This window comes from Cydia amplana, chromosome 2, assembly GCF_948474715.1.
Source record: "Cydia amplana chromosome 2, ilCydAmpl1.1, whole genome shotgun sequence".
NCBI classification, from domain to species: Eukaryota; Metazoa; Arthropoda; class Insecta; order Lepidoptera; family Tortricidae; genus Cydia; species Cydia amplana.
The window spans coordinates 593514-616974 of record NC_086070.1 but is presented as its reverse complement, the minus strand read 5'-3'; the positions used below and the strand labels follow the sequence as shown (position 1 = coordinate 616974).

The 23461-nt window shown below is 41.7% G+C and overlaps 1 protein-coding gene across 1 annotated transcript; it reads left to right on the top strand.

Annotated features, from left to right (window-relative positions):
* The first annotated feature begins 7624 nt into the window (after positions 1–7624).
* LOC134655707 (ras GTPase-activating protein-binding protein 2) lies at positions 7625–23461 on the top strand. Its single transcript, XM_063511171.1, has 10 exons — positions 7625–7728; positions 17161–17302; positions 17687–17845; positions 17910–18026; positions 18409–18553; positions 19100–19246; positions 19600–19758; positions 20162–20409; positions 21984–22150; positions 23343–23461. The coding sequence occupies exons 1-9, from the start codon at positions 7625–7627 to the stop codon at positions 22146–22148; spliced, it is 1386 nt and encodes a 461-aa protein (XP_063367241.1). The 3' UTR covers positions 22149–22150; positions 23343–23461.

Below are 23461 nucleotides of genomic sequence, written 5' to 3'. Positions count from 1 at the left end.
TTCTTATTCTACATGTCTATGAACGATGTCTACGTATCGTTGTACCCCATCACGGGGGACCTAATTTACTATTGCAGTCGTTTTCCATAGTACATTGGGTGGTGAATAAGAATTTATGAACGAGTGTGAATTGAAGCCTGAAGCTGAAGGCAAGGGCTTAATTAACACGTGTAATGCGAAAATACAACTTCTGCCTAGTTTCAGCCGTACATTACAACGTTAAGTCGATATTTAGGATTTACGGCCCGCATCGCCAAGCAAATGTGATGAACAAATACATTACCTACAGCCCTAGGTCGAAATTTAGGATTTACGGACCGCATCACCATCACCTAGGTGTAATTACACGTAGAGACTGTGCGGAAAGAGAAGAGTCATGAAATGTATGGGATCCAATACATTTTACGACTCTTCTTTTTCCGCACAGACCTACAACGTACATGACAGTAAAATCTAATAAAATTATATCCTAAGCCCCCATTCGCATGGCAGCTTTTTCAACGCGCGTTAAAAAAGCGTTTGAATGACACTGTATTCCTTGGAGGATACAACTAAACGGAGTAGCCATTAACAGGCTTTCCCCTCTGTCGAAAATAGGCGGCCAACGGTCATACACAATGTATGGACTGACGTTTATCTGACATGGCTATTTTTACGTTACGCATACATTTGACGTTCCCCTCCCCCGCAAAAATCGGCAGACTGTTTTGTACAGAAAATTACAGACATGGCGTCTCCGTTTGATTATATCCTCCAAGCTGTATTCACACGACAGCGGTGGCGCTTTTTATCAAGCGTTGTTGGATTTTCGACTTGAAGCCTTGGTCGTTAAATCGAATTTAGAGCGGACAGATTCAAGCGCTTTTTTAACGCGCGTTGAAAAAGCTGCCGTGCGAATAGGGGCGAAGTTGTCTTTATATTCCAGTTTGTCTCAAATACTAGAATAACAGCTCGATTGGACATGTTACTACCTAATCAATAAAATAATACTACCTAACTAAACTAAAATAAAACAATTTTATTTTCTTGGATATGAAACAAGGTTTAAATTTGCCGCAATGGCCGCAATTTTTTATCCAAATAAACTACTAAAATCAAATTAAAAATTAGAAAGAAGATAAATAAGTGTGATAAGTGTAATGTAATGAAAATTTAACAAAAAATGAAGAACAAAAATTTTATCAAACCTCCTCTGAAAATCAAGCTATAGCTGGTCAACCAAATCTTGTCAGTAAAAAAAGGCGCGATATTCAAATTTTCTATGGGACGATATCCCTTCGCGCCTACATAGTTCAAATTTGCCGCCTTTTTCTACTGCCAAGATTTGGTTGACCAGCTATAGTATTTTATATCTTGGTCAACCAGATCTTGACAGTAGAAAAAGGCGGCAAATTTGAAAAATGTAGGCGCGAAGGGATATCGTCCCATAGAAAATTTGAATTTCGCGCCTTTTTTTACTGACAGGATTTGGTGGACCAGCTATAGTAACAAAATAAAAAACATTTTTACTATAGCAACATCGGTTAAATTGACACCGAACGGTGAGGTAGGCTCTTTTTCTGTTTTCAGTCCTTATTTATCGTGAAAATTACTCGAATTTCGTGATATTCCGCCGCAGTACACAACAGTTTAATGCCTAAAATTTGCTGAGGTAAGTTTTTGTATATGATAAGTCCAGGCATGGCGCATATGAAAGGGATATTTTGATTGTCGGCAGATCCATGAAGGTTAATCTTTCATGGTATTTGAGCGATTCATCAGCTCCTGCCGAAGAAAAAGCTTTCTAAGGTTGTATTCTTGCCTTTTTTTCCTGGTTAGTACAAACTTCAAAGGAAATTGGGGCTATTGCGAACGTTGAGCAGTGTTAGTGGTCGCCATGCGTGCTTGACAATACATGGAGCAGTCAGTTGGCATTGGCATGGCAGCAGGCCGGGAGCGCTGCGAGCGCCCGCAGACCTGACCGCTGCGCTCGCCCACTGCTCCGATTTTCTTGTATATTTGTGTCCCTGACACTTGCAACCTTTTTGTCTGCACAACATATGTCATTGTGCTATAAGTCAAGGATTCTGACGATTTGTTTACAAATGTAATGCAATTTTACTGATAATGTAACAGATGTCAGGTTTAGGTCTGTTACATTATGTTTATGACTTAATTGCTGCACTTGCAGATTTGCAGGTGGTTTCAACAGGCCTAACTGTGACAGTTGTAGTTTGTTCTCATCAAGTTACCAATTATAGTTTATGAATATTTCAAACGAAGCGAAAACTGACAATTGGACTCGTATACATGAGAAATAATCAAATATGCAACATTAAAAGCTGACTCTTGGAAGTTTTTGTTGGTTGTCTGTTTTAAAAATCTTGATTACTTAGAAATTAGAATTAGAAACAATAAGGATTTGGTTTGTTTATTGAATAATGACAAATAAACACTTTAACATGCTTCTTTAAGAGAGAGAGAGAGAGAGCTTATTAATTAACCCGTGGAGCGCCCTACTATCACACGTGTGCTAGTATAACTAGTATAGGAGTTCCATACTACGGTAATTCTGGGGCGCTCCACGGGTTAAATTGGTTATATTTCATATTCTAGACTTAGTGAACCATAGCAAAAAGCCTACGTACGGCTAGCCTGGGCAGCCTATTCCAATATCGAGTTTGCCTTCAAAATGAAACTTAAGGCCGAACAAAAAGCACGCATATTTGATCAATGTATCCTGCCTGTTCTCACTTATGGAGCTGAAACATGGGTTTTCACCAAAGGCATATTACGTAAACTAAGCGTTGTCCAGCGGGCACTAGAGAGAAAACTGGTGGGGCTCACATTGAGAGACCGTAAAACTAATGAGTGGCTGAGACAGCAGAGCAAGGTCACGGATGTTGTAAAACGCGTAGCCAGTTTGAAGTGGGAATGGGCTGGTCATATGGCACGAAAGACCGACTCATGGAGTAAAAGAATACTCGAGTGGCGACCATGGGGGGAAGAACGTCCTCCAAGTAGACCCAATATGCGTTGGGAAGACGACATTTGTTGCACAGAACCGTGACGAATGGAAAAGAATGAAGGAGGCCTACACCCGAAGGGTAGAAAAGGGCTAAAGAGAGAGAGAGAGAGAGAGCAAAAAGCCAGGACAATCATATTTGCAGTATATTATGAATGTGTTTAGGGTAAAAATGTATTAAAAAGGGGTTGAAATTACTAAACTGGTCGAGAATGCCTTTTGGCATTAAGTCTGCCATTTGTACATTTTTTTTTTGTTTATGCAATACTTAGTACTTCGGCAATCCAACTAGAAGCCATGGGAACAGAATTTTCTATCAGTAAAGGGGTGTGACAGGGCGACCCACTCTCACCAAAATTATTCTCAGCCCTGGTAGAGCACCTATTTCGGAACCTTAACTGGGATTATCAAGGCATAAACATAAATGGTAAAAAACTTAGCCACCTGAGATTTGCGGACGATCTAGTGCTATTTGCGGAAAGTGCCCAATCATTACAAGAAATGCTAGAGCAACTCGCTGAGCAAAGCGCCGAAGTACGAGGGGCGTTCAAAATATTCTCGGTATTGATATCTTACGACCTCTTCTAAAATTTCTTTCGTTACTGGCCGCTAAGGTTTATTCATTGACATTAAAAAAAAGTATAATTCGAACCGAGATAGTCTTTTGTTTTTCTGCAATTGCTGAACAAACATGAACATCCTGTGCGAATTGACAATGTTAACTAAATTAGAACATCGATGCGTGATAAAATTCTTGACAAAACAGGGTAAAAATCAAAAAACCATAAAAGAGGAAATGGATTGTGTTTACCGTGAGTCTGCTCCTTCTTTATCTACCATTCAAAAGTGGTCAAGCGAGTTTAAACGCGGAAGGGAGAGTATTGAAGATGACCCTAGACCTGGCCGGCCTGTAGTAGCTACTTCACAAGAAAATATTGATAAAGTGGAAAAACTTATATTGGAAGATGGTCGAGTGAAGGTAAAATCTATAGCACAAGTAACCAATCTCTCTATTGGTACCGTACATGATATTATACATGACCATCTTAATATGTCAAAAGTAAGTGCAAGATGGGTTCCGCGAATGCTGACTCGGCTTCAAAAAGACATGCGTGTAGCTTGTTGTTCCGATTTTATTGACCTGTGCGGTGAAAATCCTGATGAGGTGCTGCAAAGAATAGTTACTGGAGATGAAACCTGGGTTCATCATTATGACCCAGAGAGTAAACAAGAGTCCATGCAGTGGCACATTAAGGGTTCAGCTCATCCCAAGAAGTTGAAGGTCATCCCTTCAGCTGGCAAGGTCATGGCCACGATATTTTGGGATTGTGAAGGAGTATTACTAATCGATTATAAAGAAAAAGGTGTAAATATCACAGGACAGTACTACGCTAACATTCTACGTCAATTAAAGGATGTAATTAAAGAAAAGAGGCGAGGAAAGTTAACCAAAGGTATTCTGCTTCTGCATGACAACGCCCCCGTCCATACTGCTCATATTGCCAAGGCAGCTATTGTTGAACGTGGGTTTAAAACTGTTACTCACCCACCGTATAGTCCGGACTTAGCCCCCAGCGACTTCTTTTTGCTCCCCAATCTTAAAAAGGATCTGCGTGGAAATAAATTTTCTGACGATGAAGCATTGAAGGCGGCAGTGGAGGAGCATTTTTACACGAAAGATAAAAAATATTTTTACGAGGGATTAAAAAAAATAATTGATCGATCTTTTAAGTGTATGAACATAGGGGGGGAGTATATTGAAAAATAAAAATATCAAACTTTTCGTACTTGTTTGTTTTCATTCTCATACCGAGAATATTTTGAATACCCCTCGTAGGACTAACAATGAACACAGAGAAGACCAAGGTTATGTCAAACCACACCAAAAATCTTATAATCGTCCATGGAAAAGAGATTGAATATGTCAAAGAATACCCATATCTATGACAAATTATAACAGGTTCAAACATGACGAGTAAAGAAATTGAAAAAAGAACTGTCAACGGATGGAAAGCCTACTGTCATTGAGAGACATTCTAAAAAACCAAGATTTACCATTGTCTTGCAAATCAAAGGTATTTGATACGTGTGTTCTACCATGTATGACATACGGATGCCAAACCTGGGCAGTAACTAAGAAAGATCTCCAAAAGTTAAAAGTTTGCCAACACAACATGGAAAGATCAATCTTATCTGTAAAAAGGAAAGACAAAGTAAGACTCACAGATATTAGAAAGAAAACTAAAATTAAGGATATATCAGCGACTGTAAAAATGTTAAAATGGAAATGGGCTGGACATATGGCAAGAGAAGATAAAAATAAGTGGGACAGAGAGGTAGTGGAATGGTATCCTAGAGATGGAAAGAGGAGAAGAGGGAGACCAATAAATAGGTGGTCGGATGACATCAAGAAGCATGCGGGAGTAAACTGGATTGAGACAGCACAGAATAGAGAGCTATGGAGAGAGCTGGAGGAGGCCTATGCGAAGAAGGCAGACTAAATAATTAATAAAAAACAGTGACATTAAAAATATATTTATTAAAATTAATTAAGAAAAATAATAAATGAAATGTGTATCAATTTAAATGTAATATGTAATGAATTTATTTTTTTGGTCAATAAAGGCTATTCTTATCTTATCTTATGCAATAAAGTTTAAATAAATAAATAAATTAATTGTTAGACACACTCAAAGGTTGGCAAAGTTTTACTAACGTGGAATATTGAACAACAGTTGTTGCAACTATTATGAGGAAATGAATCCACCCTTACTACCTTTTTAGGGTTCCGTAGCCAAATGGCAAAAAACGGAACCCTTATAGATTCGTCATGTCTGTCTGTCTGTCCGTCCGTATGTCACAGCCACTTTTCTCCGAAACTATAAGAACTATACTGTTGAAACTTGGTAAGTAGATGTATTCTGTGAACCGCATTAAGATTTTCACACAAAAATAGAAAAAAAAACAATAAATTTTTGGGGTTCCCCATACTTCGAACTGAAACTCAAATTTTTTTTTTAATCAAACCCATACGTGTGGGGTATCTATGGATAGGTCTTCAAAAATGATATTGAGGTTTCTAATATCATTTTTTTCTAAACTGAATAGTTTGCGCGAGAGACACTTCCAAAGTGGTAAAATGTGTCCCCCCCCCCCCCCTAACTTCTAAAATAAGAGAATGATAAAACTAAAAAAAATATATGATGTACATTACCATGTAAACTTCCACCGAAAATTGGTTTGAACGAGATCTAGCAAGTAGTTTTTTTTTTAATACGTCATAAATCGCCTAAATACGGAACCCTTCATGGGCGAGTCCGACTCGCACTTTTTTTATGTTCAATAAAGTTTTTAAATAAAACACTTTTTTGTGTTTAATATACTTTAATAATATTTTACGAATATGATGGATTCACTAACATTAAACCTTCATCTCTCGTAGTGACATCATGCTGCCATCCAAGTCTACTAGCTGGAAGACTAGCACCTTTTAGTTTGAAGATGGCAGCATGTACCTAGTAACACTTAAACAGTCTTCAGTGTTAAAGTTATTCAGTTTGCATATCATTTTAAAAACTGGTTGAATAAGCTGAATATTTGTGGAGATATGCCAAGTTAAATGACATGTTTTTGCAGAAAATGATGCCCAGTTAATCTTTCAGACCAGCTATCATGGCGTCACTTTCGCACTTACATATTTGTTAGAACAGCCATGGTGACAAATGATAAAGAGCCGGCCATCTTAGCCCTATAGGACCAAGTGAACCAACATGCAACAGGCTTTGAAGTTATGATTCGAATTTTAAATTAACAGGTTTCCGAATTCTAATTAATTAATGGTTAGAGAACCATGAAGAGTCATACAAATTCAGTACTACTTAAAAGAAATATCAACAACAACATTTTATTTTTTTAAGTACTATACACAAAAATAAATTGTAGTTTGTTCTCCTTGCGCCATTTTTACATGTCTCTGTTATGTTTGTGCAATAAAGTTTAAATAAATAAAAAAATATATTACTTTTTTAAAAATAAAACAGTTTTGGTGTTCAAAACTAATAAGACGCTTTATTAATAAAGAATAAGAGCGTGTGACTGCAATTTGAACACCTCATCCGCTTAGCTATTTTGCTGACTGGGAGTGCAAATCCGTGGTAATCTAGTAATCTCAACTTGTCTTATATGCTCCATACATGTTGTCCTTTTCAGGCTTACAGCAGAGGGCAGTGTCGGGTCTCGTGAACAAGAGCGATGGTAATGGAGGCGTCCCCGTCCCCCTCCCCGCAGAGCGTCGGCCGCGAGTTCGTCCGACAGTACTACACGCTGCTGAACAAGGCGCCCACACACCTCCACAGGTAACTAGGGTCTACAGCGATGGTGATGGAGGCGACCCCGTCCCCCTCCCCGCAGAGCGTCGGCCGCGAGTTCGTCCGACAGTACTACACGCTGCTGAACAAGGCGCCCACACACCTCCACAGGTAACTAGGGTCTACAGCGATGGTGATGGAGGCGACCCCGTCTCCCTCCCCGCAGAGCGTCGGCCGCGAGTTCGTCCGACAGTACTACACGCTGCTGAACAAGGCGCCCACACACCTCCACAGGTAACTAGGGTCTACAGCGATGGTGATGGAGGCCACCCCGTCCCCCTCCCCGCAGAGCGTCGGCCGCGAGTTCGTCCGACAGTACTACACGCTGCTAAACAAGGCGCCCACACACCTCCACAGGTAACTAGGGTCTACAGCGATGGTGATGGAGCCGACCCCGTCCCCCTCCCCGCAGAGACGTAGCACTTGACACACAGAGTTCCTATCGCAACCTCTTGTGTCCATAAGCAGATCAGTTCGATGGTACCATTATATGCATTGCACTGTCACCCAACTTACATATTATTTATGTGAAATTTCAACTCAATCGAATAATGGGAAATAGGTCTAATTTAGCCTGCAAGATTTAACCCGTAGAAACATTACATTTACAAGTTAAATAAATGCTTGTAAAAACACCATGAGCTACGGTTTTGTTTTAAATGACCTGTTCCTTTCAATAGATCTACCTGGAAGATCTTTTATGACTATAACCATAGAGAAAAAAATACATAGAGTGCTCACTCCATACATCAGTTTTAGTATCAAAAAGACTATTAGCATCTAGCATCGAGTAGCGGAACTATCAGTACTGCTACTTGACAATAGATGTAGCACCGACCGGAAAGTCTTATGCTGTTGAGATAAGACTTTCCGGTCGGTGCGACATCTATTGTCAAGTAGCAGTACTGATAGTTCCGCTACTCGATGCTAGATGTAGACACTGAAATTAATAGTCTGAACTGATGTATGGAGTGAGCACTCTTGTCTTACTATATTTCTCTATGCTATAACGGTTAATTCTTTGTTTTATTCGAAGTCTAAAACCCCTTGTCTTTGTGAAATTCATTCTATTGTTTTCATTACTGAGAACCAAGTTTATCCCTAAATCATTACTATCATCAGTCATATTTAAATCCACACGGTGATTATAATCAACTAATTTGTTTTTATTCTAATGATACATTTGTAAAATTTGACAGATTTTGATTAACGTTGTAATAGTTAAATCTTACTTAGTTAATTATCATTATCATACTATGTAGGTACCTGTGTACTTTTCCTATGGTTAAATAACTAATTTGTTTTCATTATTATGATACATTGTAATTTTTTACTGATTTTTGATTAAAGTTTAATCTTAATCCTTATATATGTATGTATGTATGTTATTTTCCTGTTATAGAGTGGCGTTATAATTTGGCCATTCAATTATTTCGTTATGAGAGGTCGCGATGCATGTAGAACTGACTCCAACTATTCAACCGAATATTCGACGCTCCAGAATAAGACACTAACCGCGACAGTCCCTAATATTTATCAAATTACGTAGGTGTTATTTATAGTTCGTTTTTTAGGGTTCCGTAGCCAAATGGCAAAAAACGGAACCCTTATAGATTCGTCATGTCTGTCTGTCTGTCCGTCTGTCCGTCTGTCTGTCCGTCCGTATGTCACAGCCACTTTTCTCCGAAACTATAAGAACTATACTGTTGAAACTTGGTAAGTAGATGTATTCTGTGAACCGCATTAAGATTTTCACACAAAAATAGAAAAAAAACAAATAATTTTTGGGGTTCCCCATACTTCGAACTGAAACTCAAAAATTTTTTTTTCATCAAACCCATACGTGTGGGGTATCTATGGATAGGTCTTCAAAAATGATATTGAGGTTTCTAATATCATTTTTTTCTAAACTGAATAGTTTGCGCGAGAGACACTTCCAAAGTGGTAAAATGTGTGTCCCCCCCCCCCTGTAACTTCTAAAATAAGAGAATGATAAAACTAAAAAAAATATATGATGTACATTACCATGTAAACTTCCACCGAAAATTAGTTTGAACGAGATCTAGTAAGTAGTTTTTTTTTATACGTCTTAAATCGCCTAAATACGGAACCCTTCATGGGCGAGTCCGACTCGCACTTGGCCGCTTTTTTTAGCATTAGAAAGAACTTTAAAGAAGGTAAGCGATTTTGACATGTCTTTTAATTGAAAAACACTTTTTACTACACTATTACTTATGAAAGCAGAAGACTATAAAAGATCGTATTAGATTCATAATTGTTACATATTTACCGTAACCTATTTTTAAAATGTGTTTTTCAATTAAAAGACACATCAAGATTGTCAGTGGCGTGCACTTCATAAAGGCAAAAAGGCGCTGCCTACCCTACTATAATTCCGATATCTATCCTTTTAAACTACTTTAATTTATACTTGATCGTATCTGTAATCTATAAAACATTCTAAAAAATTAATAAGCGCTTCATCTACCGGTGTCCGTGGTCGTCATCTATAATTCTACGCAACGAAGTTTACACCACGCGGGCCACGCGGCACTAGCGCCGCTGCGCGCCTGCCGCCTTGCACGGCAAAGACAAGACATCAAAAAGACTATTAGCATCTAGCATCGAGTAGCGGAACTATCAGTACTGCTACTTGACAATAGATGTAGCACCGACCGGAAAGTCTTATGCTGTTGAGATAAGACTTTCCGGTCGGTGCGACATCTATTGTCAAGTAGCAGTACTGATAGTTCCGCTACTCGATGCTAGATGTAGACACTGAAATTAATAGTCTGAACTGATGTATGGAGTGAGCACTCTTGTCTTACTATATTTCTCTATGCTATAACGGTTAATTCTTTGTTTTATTCGAAGTCTAAAACCCCTTGTCTTTGTGAAATTCATTCTATTGTTTTCATTACTGAGAACCAAGTTTATCCCTAAATCATTACTATCATCAGTCATATTTAAATCCACACGGTGATTATAATCAACTAATTTGTTTTTATTCTAATGATACATTTGTAAAATTTGACAGATTTTGATTAACGTTGTAATAGTTAAATCTTACTTAGTTAATTATCATTATCATACTATGTAGGTACCTGTGTACTTTTCCTATGGTTAAATAACTAATTTGTTTTCATTATTATGATACATTGTAATTTTTTACTGATTTTTGATTAAAGTTTAATCTTAATCCTTATATATGTATGTATGTATGTTATTTTCCTGTTATAGAGTGGCGTTATAATTTGGCCATTCAATTATTTCGTTATGAGAGGTCGCGATGCATGTAGAACTGACTCCAACTATTCAACCGAATATTCGACGCTCCAGAATAAGACACTAACCGCGACAGTCCCTAATATTTATCAAATTACGTAGGTGTTATTTATAGTTCGTTTTTTAGGGTTCCGTAGCCAAATGGCAAAAAACGGAACCCTTATAGATTCGTCATGTCTGTCTGTCTGTCCGTCTGTCCGTCTGTCTGTCCGTCCGTATGTCACAGCCACTTTTCTCCGAAACTATAAGAACTATACTGTTGAAACTTGGTAAGTAGATGTATTCTGTGAACCGCATTAAGATTTTCACACAAAAATAGAAAAAAAACAAATAATTTTTGGGGTTCCCCATACTTCGAACTGAAACTCAAAAATTTTTTTTTCATCAAACCCATACGTGTGGGGTATCTATGGATAGGTCTTCAAAAATGATATTGAGGTTTCTAATATAATTTTTTTCTAAACTGAATAGTTTGCGCGAGAGACACTTCCAAAGTGGTAAAATGTGTGTCCCCCCCCCCCCCCCCCTGTAACTTCTAAAATAAGAGAATGATAAAACTAAAAAAAATATATGATGTACATTACCATGTAAACTTCCACCGAAAATTAGTTTGAACGAGATCTAGTAAGTAGTTTTTTTTTATACGTCTTAAATCGCCTAAATACGGAACCCTTCATGGGCGAGTCCGACTCGCACTTGGCCGCTTTTTTTAGCATTAGAAAGAACTTTAAAGAAGGTAAGCGATTTTGACATGTCTTTTAATTGAAAAACACTTTTTACTACACTATTACTTATGAAAGCAGAAGACTATAAAAGATCGTATTAGATTCATAATTGTTACATATTTACCGTAACCTATTTTTAAAATGTGTTTTTCAATTAAAAGACACATCAAGATTGTCAGTGGCGTGCACTTCATAAAGGCAAAAAGGCGCTGCCTACCCTACTATAATTCCGATATCTATCCTTTTAAACTACTTTAATTTATACTTGATCGTATCTGTAATCTATAAAACATTCTAAAAAATTAATAAGCGCTTCATCTACCGGTGTCCGTGGTCGTCATCTATAATTCTACGCAACGAAGTTTACACCACGCGGGCCACGCGGCACTAGCGCCGCTGCGCGCCTGCCGCCTTGCACGGCAAAGACAGAAAACATTTCGGCCTAAACCTTTCTATGTGTGCATGTCCGTGAGTCGTAGTTACGCGGTAACAGTGTAGTGGGCCTTCCTATAAATACGAGCACACAATGATACAAGTAATGCACACATTTAGACGCTGATAAGCAGCGCCTATCGTTCGAATCCTTAACGATGAAGGCCGAAGGTTTCCGAATAGTTCCGATGCGATGCATGATTACGTGACTATTTTAAAAAGTAGCATTTGTTATGGTAACTTAGTATAAAGACGAGACTACTTTTTTATTCGTTTAGTTTACTTATTTATTTACATTTTTTTTATTTTGTTTTGGTGAGATAACGATAACAGTTACCGGCAATTAGAATAATTGTGATTAGTGAAAATATGGATATTTTAAATTGTGAACGTTGTACGGTGCTACGGTGTGTGTGTGTGTGTGTGTACCGACTATTAAAAATTATGCATACTCAAAGCTTTCTTTTAGCAAAAAAAAGTGATTGAAAAGGGCCGGTGAACATCGGAATTGCAGTTAACACAAACAAGTGGTAAAGTAAAATCAATCAGTTTTCGTATATTTGCCGTGGTTAATTACATACTTAATTACGTACGTCATTATTAACCGACTTGACAAGGATGTGAAACCATCACGGATTTTTGTTGGTAAGCTAGTAAGACTGTTAGTAGCTCTTACTTTAAGGGTTCCGTACCCAAAGGGTAAAAACGGGACCCTATTACTAAGACTCCGCTGTCCGTCCGTCCATCTGTCTGTCACTAGGCTTTATCTCATGAACCGTGATAGCTAGGCAGTTGAAATTTTCACAGATGATGTATTTCTGTTGCCGCTATAACAACAAATACTAAAAATAGAATATAATAAATATTTAAGTGGTGTTCACATACAACAAACGTGATTTTTTTGCAGTTGTTTGCGTAATGGTGCGGAACGCTTCGTGCGCGAGTCCAACTCGCACTTGGCCGGTTTTTTTTTGCCTACCCAGTCTCAAATCTCTGTGCACGCCACTGGAGATTGTTTACCTTATTTCTAATGATAAAAAAAACGAACTATAGTAAAGTTATGCAGTGTAAAACCGCGTGGTAATTTTCGGGAATCCCCGAAGATGTTATCAGCACCGAACTTCGGCGTTTCGCGTAATACGCGGATTAGACTCTCGCGGGCAATGAGTAATAGGCGGATTAGACTCTCGCGCGAGCCACGAGACGAGCCGCGAGCCGCGCCACGAGAGTCCACCGCTTACACTCGCGTTCGGCTTGTCATTCGGTTATAAACCTTATGCCGTGCCGTTAGTGTTTAAATTATATTAGTTCGACGAGCTTGCGAGCCACGAGACGAGCCGCGAGCCCACCGCTTACACTCGCGTCTCGTGGCGCGGCTCGCGGCTCGTCTCGTGGCTCGCGCGAGAGTCTAATCCGCCTATTACTCATTGCCCGCGTCAGTCGCTATCTCTTAGTGGTGAGGTGACTCAAAGTTATTGCTCCTGTTTTTAACAAGCTTTTATTAGGTCGACCTGTATGTAACTATGTAATGGAATCTTGCAAGTTAAATTTGATCCACTTCCCGGTTTCCGATTGAGCTGAAATTTTGCATACACATGTAAGGTGAGCGTCAGGATGACAGGACCATGATGGCTATTTATAACGAGTGTTACTCCAAGATTTAGTACCTATTTAGTACTATTTGGTACCTGACATCAAATATTTAGTACCTCAATAGAAATCGAGAAATATTGAAAATAAAGTGGCCAGCCATTCTGACGTCAGGTTGACAGGACCAAGTCGAATTCCCCTATTTGTAGGCGTTATATCGAATCCATCTTTTGACAAAGATTTAGTACCTAATTAGTACTTTTCATAATTATTCTTCTTATTTAATTTCGACTTACCGTAAAAAAGTTACAGCTAGAATAAACTTTGTATGTGCACAGTGGTGCAGCCAGTCAATGTGAACCGGGCCTAAAAGTTTGTTCAAAAGTTATTATTTTTGATTACAACATTTACTTTACGTTGTTTGGCCAATCCAAAATGAAGCACGAGCGTAGTGAGTGGTTTGAAAGTGGAATCTTGAGCATTGCGAGGGTTTCAAGCCATTGCGGTTTAAACAATTTTTCTACCGAGTGACACAACATTTTTGACCACACCAGCTTGAGGAAAATACTCACTTAAAATTGAAAATCATCACTTAGTCAATTTTACCAGCCAACATGAGGAAATAATCATCTTCCTCGCGTTGTCCCGGCATTTTGCCAAGGCTCCGCTGGGGTCCGCTTGGCAACTAATTACTGGGATTATATATATTACTTGGCAACTAATTATTGGCGTGGGCACTAGTTTTTACGAAAGCGACTGCCATCTGACCTTCCAACCAGTTTAAACTTGGCCAGTATTGGGATTAGTCCGGTTTCCTCACGATGTTTTCCTTCACCGAAAAGCGACTGGTAAATATCAAATGATATTTCGTACATAAGTTCCGAAAAACTCATTGGTACGAGCCGGGGTTCGAACCCGCAACCTCCGGATTGCAAGTCACACGCTCTTACCGCTAGGCCACCAGCGCTTAAAAGAGGAAATAACTCGAATTTATTACAGAATTTATTACATATAATCACGCCTATTTCCCGGAGGGGTGGGCAGAGACCACGGATTTCCATTAAACGGTCGCGGTGCTGTGCACTCTCTCACTCACTTTCATGAAAAATCACAAAATTGAATATGTTTTACTAAAATTTTACCCACAATAAATTTTTCTGAGCACATATGAAAGAAATTATGTCATACAAATGAAATAAATCCTAAAACCGCAACTAAATACTATATTTAAAAAACCTCTTATGCCACTTTAAACTTACATAATAATAACGGTATTTGCGAAAAGGAACACATACATTTAAGAAAAGGTACCTTATGAAAATAAATTTAATAATACATCACTACAAAACATCAATTACATTGAAGTTTATTTTTTATGAATTTAAAATATTAATTTACACTAAACTGCTTCAAATTTAATTAGTTCCTCGTCATAATAATCTTAAAAGTACCAATAATTTATATGTAAAGAAAAGGTACTTTGTGGTTAAGTTACATGATGAGGCATGATGATGATGGAACAGTTAAGATAAACTAATCTTATTTTGGGGTTAAGATAGTATGTATATATCGTCTATTTCTTATCAATAATATATTTTGGTTGCCATTGAAGACAAGCGGCTTTGAGGTTGGATGACCTATAGCAATGCGTCGGATGTTGGCATTTTTCAGCAAAGCAATGGCAGATTTATTGCACCAAATGAAGATTATTCTAGTCAAGAAAGACTTGACGAGAGTAACTTTGGTATAATAGCAGGCTACTTGGATTTGTAATGTAGGTCGATGTACGGTTATAATATTGGCTAGGCCCCCCGACCAGAACTGAAATTATCAAATTAGTTTTTCAGAATGCTAATACAGTTCTTTACTAAACTTCTTTTCGCGTATTGCCTAGGTATTTTTGGAATTTTCAGTCACTCCTCCATAAGCTACCTTTTCTACTAAACTTCGAGAAGACATTACTAGGCTTAGTAGGCTTATAACTTACTTACAACAAAAATAAAAATATGTAAACCAACGTTAAGCATTAAGGTTTTAGATCACATAATAATAAAAAAATAGCATTACTTCAACTTTTTACAAAACATTTAATATCTCCGAAACTAGAAACCCTCATAAGGTACCTTTTCCCGTGGAACGTTACAAATTGACTTTAAGTGATGATTTTCAATTTTAAGTGAGTATTTCCCTCAAGTTGGTGTGGTCAAAAAGGTTGTGTGTCCCTCGGTAGAAAAATTATTTAAACCTCATGCCTTATCCTTGCAATGCTCAAGATTCTACTTTCAAACCACTCACTACGCTCGTGGTTCATTTTGGATTGGCCAAACAACGTAAAGTAAATGTTGTAGTCAAAAATAATAACTTTTAAACAAACTTTTAGGCCCGGTTCACATTGACTGGCTGCACCACTGTGCACATACAAAGTTTATTCTAGCTGTAACTTTTTTACGGTAAGTCGAAATTAAATAAGAAGAATAATTATGAAAAGTACTAATTAGGTACTAAATCTTTGTCAAAAGATGGATTCGATATAACGCCTACAAATAGGGGAATTCGACTTGGTCCTGTCAACCTGACGTCAGAATGGCTGGCCACTTTATTTTCAATATTTCTCGATTTATATTGAGGTACTAAATATATGATGTCAGGTACCAAATAGTACTAAATAGGTACTAAATCTTGGAGTAACACTCGTTATAAATAGCCATCATGGTCCTGTCATCCTGACGCTCACACATGTAAGTCGGGTGACAATGCAATATTATGGTACCATCGAGCTGATCTGATGATGGAGACAGGAGGTGACCATAGGAACTCTGTGATGAAATAACGCAACCTAATTGTGTTAGGGGTTTTTAGAATTGTCTCGATGAGTATTAGTTGTCTGTCGTAAGAAAAGTACAGTCAGCGATAAAAGCTTGTACCAAAAATGAAATTTTTGACAAAAACTTATTGTGTAATTAATGTTGCCCTAATATTTATCTAATCTAATTGACAACATGCAATATCGCTGTTTTGACTTGGTGATCAATATGCCTATGTATAGTTCTTTGCACTATTGATAGCAAAGTGAACTAAAGGGATCATTGACCCGGATTTCATCCTAAGTTTATACAGCAAAAAATTTACCTACCCAGTGAAAACGAAACGGAAAAAACATCGTCTACAAGTTCCGCGTTTTAGACCAGTTTTTATGACGAAGACCTGTTTATCTCTAGTATCAGCAATCAATATAAAATTTAGTTTTTTACCCGACTATGATGTTTAAAAAGGGTTATGATTTCAACCGTGTATAATATGTTTCTTGTTATTCTTATTATTACTAAATGGCATACTAGTTTAGGAACTTCTGAAATCTTGATAAATGATGTGTCGTTCTATGGTGATACAGACCATTTTAACCACCGACATTAAACAGGAAATTCAATAGAAAAGTTAGAGTTTATTATTATTAGTATTTGTTTTTAATCCTTGGGGATATGGTTGTTACTCATCAAACATGACTGTTACTCATTATACACCATCAACAGTTCACGTCTTGAACTTACACAGGCTCATATAAAACTAAGGCCGTCTTATAAACCTGAATGAAGCTCAGTGATCTTTCTTACATAGCATGATCTTGCTTGTCATTGGTCGATGACAGCGCTGCTTCTATTTTAACTATTTTGGACCACTTACATCAAAACCAAATGTCAAACATATGAGACCTAATATTTTTTCACGTTCCTATTATAGAATGTTATCGTTTCCGCAGGTTCTATAACAACTACTCGTCATTCGTGCACGGCGGTCTGGACGCGCCGCACCGGGAGACCCTTCCCGTGGTCGGACAGAAGCAGATCCACAACCGCATCCAGCAGCTCAACTTCCGCGACTGCCATGCCAAGATCAGTCAGGTAATAATGTACAGATTACAATCCTCCCTAGCAGTACAGGGGCATTAGAGACTCTAAAAAAACGAATTTACAAAAGAATCCAACGTGCCGTTATTTTACAGCCTTCATCAGCGGTTCGTCAAAAATTCACTTTTCGAAAGGAAATGCTTGAGTTACTAAATAATGGGCAAATCAATATGTGTAGGCGTAGGTGTGCCTTTAATATTTGCAGAGTTCGCTGGATTGCTGTAGGATCCCATCATAATAAGATCCTGATGTGATTACAATTAACTGTGAAGTAAAATTCTATTTGAAGCGGTCCTGCCTTCACGAAATCACAAAAAATAAAATGATCCCGAAGAATTAAGAAAGAAGTTGGTCTAATATAAGTTTTGTAATCGGCAGGTGGACTCGCAGGCGACGCTCGGCAACGGCGTGGTGGTGCAGGTGACGGGCGAGCTGTCCAACGGTGGCGCCCCCATGCGGCGGTTCACGCAGACCTTCGTGCTCGCGGCCCAGTCGCCCAAGAAGTACTACGTGCACAACGACATCTTCCGCTACCAGGCGAGTCTGTAGTGACGCAAGTTGTAGATAGAGGGCGGCGCCCCCATGCGGCGTGGTGGTGCAGGTGACGGGCGAGCTGTCCAACGGAGGCGCCCCCATGCGGCGGTTCACGCAGACCTTCGTGCTCGCGGCCCAGTCGCCCAAGAAGTACTACGTGCACAACGACATCTTCCGCTACCAGGCGAGTCTGTAGTGATGCAAGTTGTAGACAGAGGGCGGCGCCCCCATGCGGCGTGGTGGTGCAGGTAATGGGCGAGCTGGCCAACGGTGGCGCCCCAATCGTTGCGAAGAATTTTTAAGCATAGCCTTTTTATGGCATTACAAAGAACGATAATATGGATGTGTGTAATAGTAAACTTGTAGATGTAGTGTAGGGACGCCCGGCCGGAAGAAGGCAGGCTGTCGATCGCGTGTCGCCTTCATTCAGCCCTGTTCCCTGGAGTTGGAGCTGCAGGTTACTGTCCCGGCGGCATTCCCACACTTGTTTTCCTGGACAATAGTAAACTTGGACGTCGCAGTCTGTCGCGTGTGTAGGAGTGACTAACTTGTCTGTGTGTGCGCAGGACCTGGTGGCCGAGGACGAGGAGCCGGGCTCGCCCGCGGAGCCGGCCGGCTACTTCCCCCCGCCGCCCTTCCCGCCCGCCTTCCCCGCGCCGCCCGCGCTGGACGAGCCGCAGCTCAACGGCCACCAGCCCGAGCGGCTCCACGGTCAGTACAGCCTGACCAGTAATATATGATAATTGTCAAGAGGGCGCTGTTATTCTCATGTATAGGGTGACAATTCAGTGTAGTATGAAAAAATTAGTTCCAGTGAAATTCCGCAACATGGCGCACCCTCAATAGATCCTGGTTCACCTATACACGACGCCCGAGGGGTGCTGTATGACGGAGAGGTTTTCATTTGTTTTTAGGGTTGTTGATGACAATGATGTATTTCTGTTGCCGCTATAACAACAAATACTAAAAACAGAATAAAATAAAGATTTAAGTGGGGCTCCCATACAACAAACGTGATTTTTGACCGAAGTTAAGCAACGTCGGGCGGGGTCAGTACTTGGATGGGTGACCGTTTTTTTGCTTGTTTTGCTCTATTTTTTGTTGATGGTGCGGAACCCTCCGTGCGCGAGTCCGACTCGCACTTGGCCGGTTTTTTTCTAGGGATTGGAACTCTAGGTAGTGGCGTAGCGTGAACTAATCTAGCCGACTCTAGGTTCAGATTTTGTAACCGTAATAAAATCAAGTGTATTATTCCAGCGGCGGCTCCCGCAGCGCCTGCTGAGCCGGAGCCCGAGCCGGTGGCGCCCCCGGCGGCGGTGGCGGCGCCCTCGCCCGAGCCCGCGCCCGCGCCGGAGCCCGAGCCGCGCGAGCCCACGCCGCCGCCCGCGCACCAGCCCCAGCCCGGTAACTTTACCTTATAACACTACTAATTATACACCGTGGTTTTTTGAACTTCGGCAATTTCATGGATGCATTTCTGAGCTTAAATTAAGTCGCTTTCTCAGACCCCGGTATTCTAATTAACTCCATTTTGAAGATAATCAGTAATTTATTTTTGTTTACTAACTCTCCGACGAGAGTATATATTTGTCTTGGGCCCGTTTATATATTGATCAGGGTTTACTATGAGTTTGTACGTTTGCTAGGTCGGGCGTGCCCCTCGGCCCGCCCGGAGTTTATGCAGAGATACGGGACAGTACAATCGGAAAAGGAAACAAGACTTCGAGTGTTTCTAATGTATATATGTATTTCCGCAGTAGTCCCCCCGGAGCCGAAGACGTACGCCAACCTGCTGAAGTCGTCTGCGCCGGTGTCTGCGCCCGGCCCCGCCCCCGCCCCCGCCGCCGGCCCCGCCCCCGCGCCGCTCGAGCCCCGCCCCCGAGTGCCGCGCCCGCCCCGCGACCTGCCGCCCAACGGTAACCTGCACCACGAGGCCCAGCCCGGCCAACCGCCCCCCTAGTGGCCGTATACGTGCAACGCCCCTAAACTAATTTTACATATGGTCGGGGGAAATGTAAGTGTAATGAAACCTTGCGAAGGTCAGCTGTCGCCGTGTTGGTACTACTTTGGTAGATTAAGAAATGGGAGCCGGCTAAACGCATCTTCCGACAAATGGTCAGGTTAGGTACGTCTCCACGTAATGAACTTTTTTCCGCCATAAATACCCACACGAGATGACTCCATTTGTATGGATACGCGGAGCGAAAACGCCCTAATTTACGCCTACCCTAATTCCGGTCACTCGGTGTGAATTTTACAGGGACATGAAACGATCGGAGGTTACCGTTTGATCTTACTAATCTCGAGTAATAATTCCAGAAGGCGGGCGGGCCGAGCGCGGGCCTCGCGACGGCGACCGCGGCGGCGACTCGCGCCGCTACTCGGACTCGCAGCAGCTGTTCCTCGGCAACGTGCCGCCCTCCGCCACCGAGGAGGAGCTGCGCGCGCTGTTCTCGCGCTTCGGGCCCGTCGCCGAGCTGCGCGTGCTGGGCCGCGCGCCGCACCCGCACTACGGCTTCCTCACCTACGAGAGCGCCAAGCACGCGCAGGACTGCCTCGGCGCGCAGGTACGAGCCCCGAGTGACCCTAGCGAACGAGCGCCCCCGGGCCCCGACGTGCGAGAGAGTGCGATGCTAAGCTGAAGTACGACCGCAATATCTTTACCCTTTAGAGATCCAATATTCTTTATACTAACAAAAATAAAAATAATAGTAAGTGTTTATAAGTTTAGAAACCTAGCGAAGGCCGAAGGTCGAGCTCCGCGTGGGGCCGAAGGCCCGGAGGTTGACCCGAGCACGCGAGGCCGAAGGCAGAGTTGCGGGAGTGCAGTACACGCGAGGCCGAAGGCAGAGTTGCGGAAGTGCAGCACTTCCAGGCGTTCCAGCAAATTAACTGTTTTGATAAGTGAACCGTCAAGGCTTGTGAAGCCCGAGCTCCGCGTAGGACCGAAGGCCCTAATCGTCACCAGAGAGGCTCGCTGGTCGCTGGCGGGGAAGATTCAACTTCCCTCAGACCCCCAAAGTAACTACATTGTGAAGGCTGAAGGCCGGTCTCCGTGTAGACCCGAAAGCTCGGAGCATGCTACAGGTTCGCCCAAGCACGCGAGGCCGAAAGCCGAGCTGTGGGTGTGCAGTGCTCCCACACAGAACAATAGTAAAAGTGTCTAAGTTTGAAATTTAACGAAGGCCTAAAGTGCGTCCTATAGGGCTATAGGTGTTCCCAAACATGCGAGCCCGAAGGCCGAGCTGCGGGAGGTTAGTGCTCGCATGCGGATCATTTTTTGCAAGAGTACAACTGCATAAACTGCATTACTTTTCCCTTTGGGAAAACATACCTCTGAACAAAAACAACAGCTTTAACAACTATAGCACAAACAACTACACAACAACAACATAGGCCCCACGCACCAAGCAAAACTCTAGTTTGTAATTTTAAATGGGTTAGTTACACGACATACACGCGGAGCGAACTGACAAGTGAGCGAGCTAATCTTAATGTTGGCACACGCTCCACACGTACGTTACGGCACAGAATAAATAATAGTACTAGGTACAGAAGATTCACTCTCTAACAAAACGCGTCTGTAATGATTAGGACAGATATGACCGCTAGGTGGCGCAAGCGCCACGCGCGGCTTATGGCCAGCCACCAAAATTGGTGTGGGACGGATGTACTTTTAGGTACTCGTTGCGACGCGACGAAATCGCGGAGTGAGCCACGCCTGGTTACGGTTCTATAGTTTTTTTTTTGTGTGTGAAATGGTATTATAGTTTGTAGCTTTCTAGTAGAGCCCGAAGGCTTATCCTATTGTCTATTGTTCAGTAAAACCGCACGTGCTACTTACCTGCAAAAAAGGGTCCTAATTATTCTATTTGGCACCTGAGCGCGGGCTAGTCCAACGCTCAAAAAACCAGTGTAGGTGCGCTCTCCGATAAAGCGCCTTCGTTACGCATCTCGATGACACATTTTAGACTGGTTCTGTAGCGTTCGACTCGCCGGCACTCAGTAACCGAAGTACCGATTTTTTATGCAGGCGGTCGTGGCACGTGGCACGAGCGGTTTTACTTAACAATAGACAATAGGATTAGCCTTCGGGCTCTATTAGAAAGCTACAAACTATAACAGTATGTTATCCCCTTAGCCGCTGTACTTCCCGGCGGACAGCCCGGACGGCGTGAAGCTGAACGTGGAGGAGAAGAAGGCGCGCGGCTCGGCGCCGCGCGACGGCCGCGACCCCCCGCGCCGCCGCCCCTCCTCCTCGCACCGCGCCTTCCCCGCCCCGCCGCGCCAGCCCTACCGCCGCTAACGGTATGGTCACAAAATAAATACAGTACAGAAATCAATCTACATACAAAGTGCGCTCGAGCAACGCACACATAGACACTGCTCACGGACACGATATCTCGGACCGGTTGGGACCAGTGCGAGCGCGAGTGCCATCCGCTTGAGACACGCTTCTGTGAACTTTTGTGTGCAATAATGGAGAAACAAAAAAAAGTTATTATAACTGTTCAGTGGACGGTTGTTTAAATTCAACATTAAACGGTGAATTGTCGTTTTTTAAGCTACCAGTGGTTTCAGAGAGGTAAGTAGGTATCTGCTTGTATTTCGATGGTTCGTTTTAACGTTAAACAGAACAGTTAGGTAGGTAGCTATGCACCCCGCCCCGGCCACTACTAGATACGAGTGCCACTATCACGATAGTTTTTTGTGCATAAATCATAGTTGACAACCCTAAAGCGACCGCCGAGCGTAGGTATGAAAAGTGAAGTACATACATGTGATTGACTTCTGTACTGTATCTATTTTGTGGCATGGTCGAGTCACAAGCACGCTTCGAGCGCGCACACAGTCGACTCCGACGTGTCAAAACAAGTATTGTGGGTCTGTAGCTCTCGAATAAGGCTTGACACGGCTGCGAGACGTCTCGGAAGTTATTCGTACGGGACGTGGTCATACGCGGCCCCAAAACGCACGCCTCTAGCATCACGCACCCACTTAATTCCTGACAACTTGCTAAACAACGCATAATGCGAACATTACACGGCCGCAATGTGCATACACACGGCGTCACGGATGCGAGGCGTGAGGGTAATGACGCATGTGTGGTGTCGCTAACATGAGCCCGTATGTGGCAGCGCGCAGCAGTCGCGTTGCGGCGGCCTTCCTCCCGCTTGTGTCGCACAGTGCTTCCTGGGTAACCCTAAAAATCAGTTCTTTCATGCCCCAGAGGGCACTTTTAATTACCTTTAATAAGCGGCACACATATGCCGCTACATTTGAATGCATTTCTTCAACTTGAGTAGTCATCTGCAATAATATATTACACAATAAAGGCTGCAAAAATATCTGACACGATTTTATTTGTAGAGCGTGTCACATATGTTTGCGGCCTTCGAAGAGTAAGATATTATTAAGTGACTGTACCTAAACTTCGAATTTCACCTCAAAATACATACATTGTGTTAGTTACGTATCTAAGCTAATATTCGTTTTACAGACGCACCTCGGCGCTCCTTCCTCCATGTGACCGCGGCGGGACCCACGAGGCCCCACACACTCCTGTCACCTGCTAACCGTATCACTCCACACTTAACTCGGACGGTCCGTGACAACTAT